This window comes from Salvelinus alpinus, chromosome 29 (assembly GCF_045679555.1).
Source record: "Salvelinus alpinus chromosome 29, SLU_Salpinus.1, whole genome shotgun sequence".
Classification (NCBI taxonomy): Eukaryota; Metazoa; Chordata; class Actinopteri; order Salmoniformes; family Salmonidae; genus Salvelinus; species Salvelinus alpinus.
The window spans coordinates 40,760,025-40,773,547 of record NC_092114.1 but is presented as its reverse complement, the minus strand read 5'-3'; the positions used below and the strand labels follow the sequence as shown (position 1 = coordinate 40,773,547).

The window sequence follows — 13,523 nt, the reverse complement described above, 5'->3', positions numbered from 1 at the left end:
AAACCCCACCCGTCCGTGATGTCACCATCGAAAGCTCAAAATGAATTTAGCGCTTGGAAATAACCAGGGAAACGTCAATATTTTGGTTCTGTGGAATGACATGGCCTGGAACTTGCTGAACATTATTTGTGTTGAGTTCCCAGAAATCAAAATCATAAAGATACTTCTTCGCACAGTCGATTAGATATGGGAAATGTAGCCTACTGAATTTCCTCCAACTTTCCAGATATGATTGCTAGCGCAACGTACTTGGATCCAGTTCCTCAAATTACATCGTTCAGTGTCTATAATACTATGAGATTTTCCTTACCAGGTAACCTGATGGAAAAACTTCTAGCCCGTGTACACCTTTGCCAAGTATGAACGTTAGCCAAATCACTATGCAGGCTAACGCAAACTGTTATGTTCCATAAAGACATCCACCCAGTTATGTAGAATATGCAACATAAACCATGACTCAATTCACATTCAGGCAGTTGAGTTATATTAGTACCAAGTAAGGCAATAATATATTAGTAGTATGCAGCACAAAGGGAGGCTACAACATGTCATGGTTGTAGAAAAGCATCTTTTTATTAGAAGGGAAACATAATCAAAGTCAATTCCAAGATGGCTTCACTTATTACTGGTAGATTGCACTGCATTATGCTCACTCATCCTCCAGAAACATTTCAAAATTAAGTGCTACAGTACAACAGTTCCTCCTTCCCCTCCCGCTTGTTTCCATTGCCAGGATTGGAGAAGCAGGGATCAAACAGCTGAAAGAAAAAAAAATAAGAGTATCGGGTGAATTTAAACATTTGAGACAATCACACAGAAATTCTAACAAATTACTGAGTCTTGGGTCATTCAAAGCTGCAAGAGGAAGAACATGTACAGACAAGTTGCTCCATTGGACATAGAAAGGCCCTTGTATGTGTAAAATTTAACAATCCTGTCCATCTAGTGCAATTAACTATCATAAAGAGTCAGCCGTTAGGCTTTACAGGAGTCTAAATTAACACTGCACTACAACGTGACTTAGCAGCACATTAACAATCATTTGCCAGTATCAAACTTGACTACAGGAACTAAAGCAGATTTCAATAGTCATTGTTTGATACTTAATATTAAGTAGTCAAGCTAGGAAAATCCCCACAGCAAGCCTACTGGCCAATATAGCTTTACACAACTACTATTGTTTTCTGACTAACCTGAAAACATGCATTCACATTCAAAAGAAGACCAGTCACAATCGGCATGCAGATGTTTCAACCAAATGCAGAGATCACAGTTGACTACAGAGAGAGACAAGGGACAAAAATCTCTAGAAAGGAGAGGACAAATGAGTCAACAGGTAGCCTATTTATAGAGCAGGATGGAAATCGTATCAATAGGAACATAAAAATAGTGTTTGTTAACAGGAACTAAATATACATCGGTATGACAGGTACTTTTTGTTTGTGGCTATGCTCTAGGGGGGGGGGAACGGCATTCTTTCAGTTTCACTAAGCAAAGAAGATCAATGCCCACCAAGTGTCAAAGTACAAAAGTCAGTAGATCATTCATTTCTGAGTAGACTGACAGTCGCATCATCTATCCCTGTCATTCATTTTTAAAACTAATGAGGACACGTTACATTAAGATGCATTACATTAACTGGAATACATTTGTAAATCACGTCCATATTCCCGACACCTTGCTCAATTTAATCCAAGTACAGGGACCATCACAATGAAGCTACATGTTCACCAATATGTATACCTGACCCAAGGGGGACGTTACACTTATCTTTATACACGCCATTATAAAAATCAGCTATTCTCTGTAGTTTCCAGGGAGAGTCCCAGTAGAGGAGCGCATTCAAATACAAGTACAGCCCAACAGAAAGTAGAGAGACGAAGAGGGAGAAGAAAACGGAGCACAGATTAGTCCCGAGGAGGAGAGTTGGAAAGCTAGACGAAAGGAGCACGGACCAGAGTCCTGAGAGTGAAGAAGCGACTGAAGTGGAAGGGAGCTTAGACGAAGAGCACCAGGTCTTTACAGGGGGCGGCTGTAGCCGAGGAGAAGGCGGCGAGGATGGAGGCGAAGACGACGTCGGGGGACTGGGCGGCGTCAACGGCCTCGTGCAGGCCGCGGGCGCTGTAGTACTTGACTAAGGGCACCGTCTCCCGGTGGTAGGCCTCCAGGCGCGAGCGCAGCGTCGACGCGTTGTCGTCGCTGCGGCGCATCAACGGCTGCCCTGTCACCTGATGGGGGACAGAGAGAAGACATTAGGGTTCATATGACTGAAAAGTGCCATTTTGGTTTCTCTCCCGTTGTTTATTTCTCCCTTCCTCCCTACACTTTCAGAGTCCACAGATCTATACGAATTTGATAGGTTTAAGAAATATGGTGATGGCTCCCTCTAGCGCTCCAGATGGTCAAGTGCATCTTCTACCATATTAATTACTTCCTATCCAGTCCTTTCGGATCTATGCTGAACACAGAAGCCTTGAGCGGTGTCAAATAGATTTCCAAGCCAGTAGCACCGATCTACATCTCTGGGTACCACACACACACTACAACCCTTTTGATTTGTGTGTTGGAAGCCATTTCTGTGCTGAGCATCTGAAACAAGAGCTCAAAGCCACCTGCACGGAACAACTCCTAGCCAAGGGATTGTGTGTCACGACACTTGTGAAAGAGTGTGTTTGCAAATGAGCCACTACATTCTTCATATGACAGACACACTTCTATAAGAACACGCTTGTTAAAAGTGCATATTTGCACAAACACTGAGGGCGCACACACTTTTTGAAGCGCAAATTGACCCAGAAACACATTTGAAAACCTGTGATTAGAGGATTATAAAACCAGCTTCCTCTGGGTTCTACAATAGAAGTAGGGTTTCCAGACTCAGAAAGGGGGATGTTCGTCAAGGTACTTACGTCATCCTTCATGGGCTCTTTGGGTGGGTTGAACTCGTCATGGTAGGAGCGACCGCTAGGCTGGTGAATTAGTCTTGGGGGGGGGGAAGAGAAGGTTAGTGGGCCACGTGGTTGAACACCACTTCCATCTTCCATCGAGTCCAACCACACTGCCTTTGGCCCACTTCAACATTTTACACCACATCCCATAATGGCCTCACAAAGAACCCCTTTCGACATGCGAATGGCAACATTTGGATTGGACTATTGGCACATTATTTCCTCTGTATGAAGCCGTGTCCTCATTACAGATCACTGTTGTGGATGAGGGAGGCATTGCTCTGTTTCATAACAATTCCGCCAACAAATGGTCTATAATAACTGGATCAAACCACAGGTCACCGCAGCACGTCTCCCCCTCTCTTCTCCCGCTATACAATATTTGGTCCCACCTGCCACAGATCCTGCGCACCAGTAGGGAGTCGTCGACGGAGAACTCAATCACAGAGTCCAGCTTCTCGGTGCGCTTCTCCAGCAAGTCATCCAGCTAGGAGAGAGGGACTCATGAAACATAAGAGCAGGGAAGAAACAGGTTCATATGCTCAGTGATGTAGTCGAGGGTAAACGCAGTTTACACATCATTTTCATTTTAACCCACCTTTTGCAGAAAAATGCATTGAAAGTGTAGGAAGCAATCCTTTTTTCACCGCGACCGGCAATCGGTTTACCCACTACATCACTTCATATGCTTGATTAACAGCAAGAGACACTTTTGCTCTGGGTAATGACAGCAAAAACGGAGTCAGGCACCAACCAATCCTCACCATCTCTGCTTGTGTCACTGTGCGTGGGAATCCGTCCAATAGGAACCCCTTCTTACAGGGAGGCGTGTCCAGGTTCTTTTCTATGAGTTCTACCACCATCTCGTCACTGACCTATGAGTAAGTTGACAGTGATGAGCAGTGAGACAAAAAAGGCACGCGAACACACAATTGGGACAGAGGTCCAAGTAAACCGGTCTCAGATTACCACTAAGCTACAGAACCAGTGAAACAAAACAGATTCATTCCTATTAAAATGAGCACAGAGACACTTTCAGAATTAACATATGAACACGCGCATCTTACCAGTTTCCCGGCATCCATGGTCTCCTTGAGCCTCTTGCCGAGCTCAGAGCCAGACGCCACCATGGCCCTCAGCATGTCCCCCGTGGCCAGATGACACACGCAGTACTGCTCTGCCAACCGAGGTGCCTGGGAGGGAGGGGGATTATTGGCATTGGGCCTAATGTTACAAAGGCAACAAGGGTAGCATTTATGTAGCCATGTCTCAAAAGTGTAACTTGACAACTCTGAAGAGAAAAGTACAGCAACGCATTTCCACCCTCCAACATGTCAAACTATTACAACAGGTGGGAGCCCGTCAAGGCATTCAAGTCGTGCTGAATCTTAATAGTTGATAGCAACATCCCTCCAGCTGCAACATAGCCTCCACCCATGACATGAGACTAATGTCTAGATGTATGTGGGGAGGGCATGGGACACTTCTGGAAAAACTAAAAAGTGGGTTGAATAATTAAAACGCCATAGCACATGCAGTACAGTTGTTTCAAGGACACAATCATGTGGCCATTTTGTTTTTACATTTCAGAGTGATGTTCAAGTTGCGCCACAACTGAGAGCTAAAGACCAAACCCCCAAGGGACAAAGTAAATACTTAAGATCTTCCAAGCCAGACAACAAGTACAGTGCCGTCAAATTATTCATAGCCGTTGACTTATTCCACATTTTGTTGTGTTACAGCCTGAATTCAAAATGGATTAATATATATATTTTTAATCTCACCCATCTACACACAATACCCCATAATGACAACATGTTTTTAGAAATGTTAGCAAATTTATGGAACTGAAGTATCTAAATGACATAACTACTCATACCACTGAGTCAACACATGTTAGAATCCCCTTTGGCAGCAATTACAGCTGTGAGTCTTTCTGGTTAAGTCTAAGAGCTTTGCACACCTGGATTGTACAATATTTGCTCATTATGCTGGTCAACATTCTTCAAGCTCTCAAGTTGGTTATTGATCATTGCTAGACAACCATTATCAAGTCTTGCCATAGATTTTCAAGCAGATTTAAGACAAAACCGTAACTCAGCAACATTCACCGTCTTCTTGGTAAACAAATCCAGTGTATATTTGGCCTCGTTTTAGGAAATGAACATTCATATCCCAGTATCTGCTGGAAAGCAGACAACCTGGTTTTCCTCTAGGATTCTCCCTGTGCTTAGCTCCATTCCTTTAACTTTATCCTGAAAAACTCCAAGCCTTAATGATAACAAGCATACTCATAACATGATGCAGCCACCGCTATGCTTGAAAATATAGAGAGTGGTACTCTAATGTGTTGTATTTGACCCAAACATAACACTGTCTATTCAGGACTAAAAGTGAATTGCTTTGCCACATTTTTTGCAGTTTTACTTTAGCACCATGTTGTTTCAGAATTTTTATTTTCACTGTCAATTAGGTTAGTATTGTGGAGTAACTACACTGTTGATCAATCCTCGGTTTTCTATCACAGCCATTAAACTCTGTTTTAAAGTCACCATTGGTCTCATGGTGAAATCCCTGAGCGACTTCCTTCCTTTCCGGCAACTGAGTTAGGAAGGACGCCTGTATCTTTGTAGTGACTGGGTGCATCCAAAGTGTAATTAATAACTTCACCATGCTCAACAGGATATTCAATGTCTGTTTTTTTATTTTTTATTTTATTGTTACCCAGCTATCAATTGGTGCCCTTCTTTGCGAGGCATTGGAAAACCTCCCTGGTCTTTGTGGTTGAATCTGTGTTTGAAGTTCACTGCTCGACTGTATGTGTTGGGTACAGAGATGAGGTAGGCATTTAGAAAGCATGTTAAACACTATTATTGCACACAGTCCATGCAACTTATTAAGCACATTTTTACTCCTGAACTTATTTAGGCTTGCCATAACAAAGGGGTTGAATACTTAGAATCAAGACATTCCAGCTTCTCAATTAATCATTTTTTAAGAATGTCAAATAAAACCACCCACAGGCCAACCCCCAGTTGGGGGAACCCTGCCATAAGATGTTGTGCGTAGGCCAGTGACCCCCAAAAAATCTCCATTTAATCACTTTTAAAAACTCAGGCTGTAACAACAAAATAGGGGTCTGAAAATCCTACAGTACTTTTACCAGCCTGTGCAACAAAATGTGAGTGTTTTATAAGGCAATGTTGTGCAGCTATCCAGCCACTACAGCAAGGAAGTACAGACGTCCCCAACTTCGCTCCTGGGAAGCTGCAGGTGTGCCAGCTTTTGTTCCAGCCCAAACACATTTCAAACAAAACCCTGCACAACCTATTGTTCTCCCGGACCAGAGACTCCCAGAAACGAAATAAAAATTACACTGAGCTTATTGACAGGGAAGTCAAGAGTCTACACGTTCATTGAACCTGGTTAGATCAAATGAAAGTAGTTGGCTCTGGCCAGCTGGAGAGTATGATTAGCATACAGTCACCTAATGGGACATTGAAAGTCATAGTTCAAAGTGCCCTTCATACAATACATTGGCATGCGACTCCAGAGACGCGTACCACATTGACTTTGTGCCAAAGTGTTGCAAGATCACAAATCAAACTGGTCAGCACCAGATAACGTTAGTTCGAAGGGAAATGGCTACATTCAACTTAACAAATGTTCATAACTAGTTAGCTAGCTACAACTTGCATTATACTTCCATATCCGTCTGATCTAGAAACCCAATTCATTACAGGAAACTTGGGAAAGCTAGCCATCTATGCAAGCCAATTCAGAATGAACTTCAGGACAAGGTGTAACGTTATACAGTTAGGTGGCAGTGTCGGCCATGCGGTGTCCCATTCCTGCACTTCCATACTAAGTTAGCATAACTCACTCACCTGTGTTCCTTTCCCAGCACCAGGGGGTCCGAGAAGGATTGCCCGAATTCCCTTTTTTACGTCGGATACTGCATCGTTCAATTGCATGCTGGGGGCCATGTTCACTTTCACCGTCCTTGTGACACTTTCGTGATCTACCAACTCGATCACGAAAGGAAGTGTCAGCGACTTATTTCTTGCTGTTTAGGATTAAAGCCCGCCCCTTATTAGAAAATACTTCCCTCTCATTGGTCATTAGATCGTTCATTCAAGCGACCTACACGCTGATTTGCTGAAATAGTAAGCACATTTCTTGTTATAACATCCGGGTTTTGCAAACGCAATTACGGATTTTATTTGGTGAGGGACCATAGAAATGTAAATGAACATTGTTATTAGTTAGACTGTTAGATACATCTCTATTATTAATATTAATATTAATTGTTTATTATTATTTAATAAGTAATATTACTGTTTCATCTGTCGGGAATAATTACAACTAGTACTGCATGCTGTGTGTAGAGGTGGCAGAGGAGGCCCAGGGACTGTTCTTTAACCACTGCCAAGATGTGGTCGCTTTTTTTTGGCTCTACCAATCGATGCCTCCCCTGCTGAAGCTACAATGCCTTTTCAATCCAAACAGCTCAACTCCCAGCCTTTCATTCGAATCCTAATTGAGACATTCAATCTCCAATCAATCTACATTTGTTGTTAGTTTGTTTAGATTTTATACGCTTTGAGATAGTTTTTTTTGTAAAGAAAAGCGCCATACAAGTTAAATAAATAATAATAAGTATCATTATTAACATTGTTATTTGTGTCTAAATATAGGCATTTGTTAGATATACAGTTGAAGTCGGAAGTTTACATACACCTTAGCCAAATACATTTCAACTCAGTTTTTCACAATTCCTGACATTTCGTGGTCCCATGGTGTTTATACTGCGTACTATTGTTTGTACAGATGAATGTGGTACCTTCAGGTGTTTTGAAATTGCTCCCAAGGATGAACCAGACTTGTCGAGGTTTACATTTTTTTTTCTGAGGTCTTGGCTGGTTTCTTTTGATTTTGATCTTTTGACTCAAATGATGTCAATTAGCCTATCAGAAGCTTCTAAAGCCATAACATCATTTTCTGGAATTTTCCAAGCTGTTTAAAGCACAGTCAATTTAGTGTATGAAACTTCTGACCCGCTGGAATTGTGATAGTGAATTAAGTGAAATAATCTGTCTGTAAACAATTGTTGGAAAAATTACTTGTGTCATGCACAAAGTAGATGTCCTAACAGACTTGCCAAAACTATAGTTTTTTAACAAGAAATTTGTGGAGTGGTTGAAAAACGAGTTTTAATGACTCCAACCTAAGTATATGTAAACTTCCGATTTCAACTGTAAATGGTTGTTTTTGTAGGCAAACCCCTGATTAAAGGTTGTTCAAATAATAATTTTCCAACTAACAAGAAAACCAACAAACTTCTATCAAAACCACAGTCTTTCTCTAAATTAAAGATGCTTTTAGAAGCAAAAAAGAGAAACATACTATTCATCAAACTAATCAGATACCTCAGCTACATGTCTATAAGAGAAAGAGCTGTGTGAATGTAAACGATGACCAACGATACGAATAGGCTTAATAATTAATGGGGTGGCAGGTAGCCTAGTGGTTAGAGCGTTGGACTAGTGTAACGGATGTGAAATGGCTAGCTAGTTAGCGGGTACGCGCTAATAGCGTTTCAATCGGTTACGTCACTTGCTCTGAGACTTGAAGTAGGGTTTCCCCTTGCTCTGCAAGGGCTGCGGCCTTTGTGGAGCGATGGGTAACGATGCTTCGTGGGCGGCCGTTGTTGATGTGTGCAGAGGGTCCCTGGTTCGCGCCCGTGTCGAGGGGACGGTTTACTGTTACACTAGTAACCGAAAGGTTGCAAGATCGAATCCCTGAGCCGACAAGGTACAAATCTGTCGTTCTGCCCCTGAACAAGGCAGTTTAACCCACTGTTCCTAAGCTGTCATTGAAAATAAGATTTTTTTGTTCATAACTGACTTGCCTAGTTAAATAAAGGTAAATAGTGATAGCTAATTTGTTAGTTGAATGAATGCCACTAACAGAGAAAAGAGAAGTCTTTGTCATTGCAGAACTCTGTCCCTCAAGTGTCTAGTATGAGTTTTTAGGATCAGTAACCATCGCGACCCACTGAAAGACTTACAATGGCTTACAAAGTATGTCTGAAGGAGTAGTCTACGCTGATGTGAAGCTCAAAAAAGCAACCAAGTACTGAAGGAAAAGATGGTGCTATGTTCTAAACTAAAATGTCACAAAATATTTTATTTTTATAGACATACTTCAGTATGTTCAACAAAAAGCTTATTCTATCTGCATCAATATCTATCTAATTTTAAATGGGCGTAATAGGGTTAGAGGCAGAGAATCCCAGTGGAGAGAGGGGAACCGGCCAGGCCAGACGACACTCAATTACACTTCAATAAAGACTTAAAGGTCGAGACCGAGTCTGCGTCTCTCACATGGATAGGTAGACCATTCCAGAAAAGATTACTCTTCCGGTGTTGTACCGAACAGCTCCCCCCTGCCAATTCAATTCTTCATTGCTGCGACTTGCTTGCTAGTTTAGAGTTCTGATCTCGTTAGGCTGCACTAGGGGCAATAGTAATGTCTGCAGTTTTCGGTTTGAATTAGTTTATAAATCCATCTTTGTCAAAATTCGTCATCTCACCAATGTCTTATTAGACTAGCAGTTGTTCTGAAATGTTTAATGTTTGCCTGCATTTTACTCCCTCTAACACAACACACATTAATGATTAATTTCGGCTGCCTATCCTGACGTAAGGTTTGTTCTATAGAAAGTATTTGACTGATGTGTGCCTCAGAAAGTACTTGACTCTGGCCACAAAATTAAGGAAATTAGAAGTGGGGATTTCGGCAAGGCTATTTTCTTGCCTGCGAAATTCTCCCCCACCCCCTTCGTTCTTTGGACTGCAAGGCCAGGGAACAGTATAGGCCTGGCACACTTCAGAATAATTTTGGTAGCTTATGTTGACCAGTAGTGTTTGCAACAGAAAGCTAAATTAGAGTATGAAGAAACAAACTTTTATTTTAGAAACATTTTGAAATGTTTTAGAAAATAAATATTAAACCACAAACTTTAAAATTAAATAAGAAATACAAATGTCAATCTTTGCATAAGATATAATTACAAATAAAATATAAAAAGACCAATAACAAACAGATATTGGAAAGCTGTAACAGCTCGACTGAACATTTAGTCCACTTTTTATGGAAAGTTTCAGGTGATACCGTTGCCTGGAACTCAAGCCTAACCTAGTACTGACAGGCAGCACAGACATAACCATCCCACCATTGGAGGATTTTCATACAGGACTGGTGGTTTTTGCTAGTCCTTCCGGTTGTGACCCTTGCCTGTCTGGACTCTGAACCTGCCTGCCTGACCTTGAGCCTGCCTGCCTGCCACTCTGTACCTCCTGGACTCTGACCTGTTTTTGTTGGGACTCAAACCATCTGGATCTGGGTCTCACCTTGTGCCCTTATACTTTCAGAACACATTCAGCAAACTGGGGGAAAAATTTGATGGACATTTCAGTTTTCACCAACAAAATTGTTAAACTTAAGATTCTAATTTGCACGTATACAACGACACAGCTATAATATAATTTGACAGTTCTGTTTTTCCTTTTAGTCAGTATACTTTTAGTAGGTTAATTGTACATTACTGAAACTCTCATACTTACTTTCAAGGCATAGACCCCACAAGAAGTAACATCTTGTTGGCATGGGTGCGGAAGGGCACCACACACCCGTCTGGAGATATTACCCCCCTTCTCTCTCAGGAATGATCTGAACATATATGTTAATAAAAGTACAGCATTTTGAAACACTATTGATTACAATATAGAGATTAATAACAGAGGGGAATCTGAGAATGCAGGGATTCCAGCAGGGTGTGAGTTGAAGTAGTCAAATCTGGAGCTGACAAGGGCTGGAATGATCATCTGGGATTATCTGACATCTGAGAATGGGCAGGCATTCCCTCGGATGAAGAGCATCTCCGTCTTGCTGATTATGTGCTGTCATCCATGTGGAAATGTCACCTGCATATCTGATGTAGGAAAAGAGATAAGAGAAGTTGAGTTTCCTGTGAATATGTTTATGTACTGTACATGTGTGTATGTATATATTTATTTTAATTTCTATTATTGTTATGATTATTGTGTTTTGTGGTTGAGGGGTGGGGGGAGGTTGATGGGGATGGTGGTTCTGGGGGTGTCCTATTGAGGGCGAATGGACCTATTGGGGAGGGGATTCTTCATAGAGGCACATTCAGTCATAGTTTTGCCTATTATATTATTATAATTTTTTTCTTTTTTTTCTATTATAACAGTTTACTGTGATTATGGATATGCACTCATGTTGACTTATGTATTTGAACTTTCTTTTTTGCCCGGAGTACACATTTTTTATTTATTGTTATTATTTTATTATTACTACTGTACCTACATTTAAAAAAACTAAAACAGAAAAAGTGTAAAAAAAAAAAAAGTAGGAAATGCCATTAGAGGGAAAAGCACGATGGGACGGGGGATTGAGGGATGGGTATTCTGAAGTGTGCCAGGCCTTGCAGTCCCAACATAGGAGGGGAGGGGGGAGAATTTCGACAGGCAAGAAAATAGCCTTGCCGAAAGCAAGCAAGTGGCAAGAGTGATTGAGGGGACAAATTGATTTTGGGGAAAGTGGGGAAAGAAATAAGCTATGTTCTGATACCCTGCATCATTTCACTGCATGCATTTAAAAGCATTGGATTGGTGCAAACATAATGGTGAGACATTCCACCACAGCACAAGACCACTGGACGACCCCAGGCCAAGTGTTTTCTTTCCTAACCCCCTGTATTATTAGAATATTGTGAATACCTTCGGAAAGTGGACAGGAATTTGCTGGCTTCTTGCCTTCCTTGAGTTTGTGATCAACTACAGTGGCAAGAAAAAGTATGTGAACACTTTGGAATTTCCTGTATTTCTGCATAAATTGGTCATAAAATTTGATCGGATCTGTTTTAACTAATAACACACAAATAATTATACATTTTCATGTCTTTATTGAACACACCATGTAAACATTAACACTGCAGGGTGGAAAAAGTATGCGAACCCTTGGATTTCATAACTGGTTGACCCTGCTTTGGCAGCCATAACCTCAACCAAGTTGAGTTGCGGATCAGATCTGCACAACGGTCAGGAAGAATTTTGGACCATTCCTCTTTACAAAACTGTTTCAGTTCAGCAATATTGTTGGGATGTCTGGTGTGAACCGCTCTCTTGAGGTCCTGCCACAGCATCTCAATCAGGTTGAGGTCTGGGCCACTCCAGAAGGCGCATTTTCTTCTAAAGCCATTCTGTTGTTGATTTACTTCTGTGTTTTGGGTCGTTGTCCTGTTGCATCACGCAACTTCTGTTGAGCTTCAATTGGTGGACAGATTGGCCGAACATTCTCCTGCAAAATCTCTTGTTAAACTTGGGAATTTGTTTTTCCGTCGGCGATAGCAAGCTGTCTAGGTCCTGATGCAGCAAAGCAGCCCCTAACCATGATACTTTACAGTTGGGATAGGTTTTTGATGTTGGTGTGCTTTGCCTTTTTTTCTCCACACATAGTGTTGTGTGTTCTTTGCAAACAACTCAACTGTAGTTTCATCTGTCCAGAGTATTTTGCCAGTAGCGCTGTGGAACATCCAGGTGCACTTTTGCAAACTTCAGATGTGCAGCAATGTTTTTTTTGGACAGCAGTGGCTTTTTCCGTGGTGTCCTCCCATGAACAAAATTCGTGTTTAGTGTTTTACATATCGTAGAGTCGTCAACAGAGATGTTAACATGTTCCAGAGATTTCTGTAAGTCTTTAGCTGACACTCTAGGATTCTTCATAACCGCATTGAGTATTCTGCGCTGTGCTCTTGCAGTCATCTTTCCCATACGGCCACTCCTATGGAGAGTAGCAGCAGTGCTGAACTTTCTCCATTTGTCTTCCCGTGGACTGATGAACATCAAGGCTTTTAGAGATACTTTTGTAACCCTTTCCAGCTTTATGCAAGTCAACCATTTTTTTATTGGTCTTCTGAGATCTCTTTTGTTCGAGGCATGGTTCACATCAGGCAAGGATTCTTGTGAATAGCGAGCTCAAATTTTGTGAGTGTTTTTTTATAGGGCAAGGCAGCTCTAACCAGCATCTCCAATCTTGTCTCATTGATTGGACTCCAGGTCAGCTGACTCTTGACTCCGATTAGCTTTTGGAGAAGTCATTAGCCTTGGGGTTCACATTTTCCAACCTACACTGTGAATGTTTAAATGATGTATTCAATATAGACAAGAAAAATACAATTTGTGTGTTATTAGTTTAAGCACACTGTGTTTGTCAACTGTTGTGGCTTAGATGAAAATCAGATCAAATTGTCTTACCATTTATGCAGAAATCCAGGTCATTCTAAAGGGTTCCCATACTTTTTCTTGCCACTGTATATAGGCTACTGTATCAATCAATCTTTCATTCGTTCATGTCATCACACAGCATATGAGTCATTCATCATTTGAAATGTAATCAAGCATTTTATTTTTAAAAGAAAATAAAGCTAGCCTTGAATAATTAGCTTCAACAATAAATAAGCCTTCCATTTTGGAAATTGCATTCTGA

The 13,523-nt window shown here is 41.3% G+C and overlaps 1 protein-coding gene across 4 annotated transcripts; it reads right to left on the bottom strand.

The window, feature by feature from the left end:
- Positions 1-548: 548 nt before the first annotated feature.
- Positions 549-7,944, bottom strand: LOC139558744 (adenylate kinase 2, mitochondrial-like). Of its 4 annotated transcripts, XM_071374142.1 has the most exons (9): positions 7,792-7,848; positions 6,836-7,014; positions 4,016-4,141; positions 3,713-3,823; positions 3,341-3,435; positions 2,910-2,982; positions 2,024-2,228; positions 1,194-1,277; positions 549-758 (listed from the first exon to the last, which is right to left on the bottom strand). In XM_071374142.1, the coding sequence occupies exons 2-9, from the start codon at positions 6,932-6,934 to the stop codon at positions 751-753; spliced, it is 801 nt and encodes a 266-aa protein (XP_071230243.1). In that variant the 5' UTR covers positions 6,935-7,014; positions 7,792-7,848; the 3' UTR covers positions 549-750. The 4 variants fall into 4 exon arrangements, with proteins under 4 accessions (XP_071230243.1, XP_071230246.1, XP_071230245.1 ...); XM_071374145.1 differs by lacking the exon at positions 1,194-1,277 and having other exon boundaries at positions 7,792-7,944; XM_071374144.1 differs by lacking the exons at positions 1,194-1,277; positions 7,792-7,848 and having other exon boundaries at positions 6,836-7,141.
- Between the last annotated feature and the right edge of the window lie 5,579 nt (positions 7,945-13,523).

What these genes read in the sequence shown, in the direction of transcription:
- LOC139558744 (XM_071374142.1), bottom strand. Translation starts at nt 6,934, where the DNA reads ATGGCCCCCAGCATGCAATTGAACGATGCAGTATCCGACGTAAAAAAG. An exon ending in CAGTGACACAAGCAGAGATG is followed by an intron (nt 3,436 to 3,712) that starts GTGAGGATTGGT and finishes CCTCTCTCCTAG; the next exon opens with CTGGATGACTTGCTGGAGAA. An exon ending in AAGAGCCCATGAAGGATGAC is followed by an intron (nt 2,229 to 2,909) that starts GTAAGTACCTTG and finishes GTCCCCCATCAG; the next exon opens with GTGACAGGGCAGCCGTTGAT.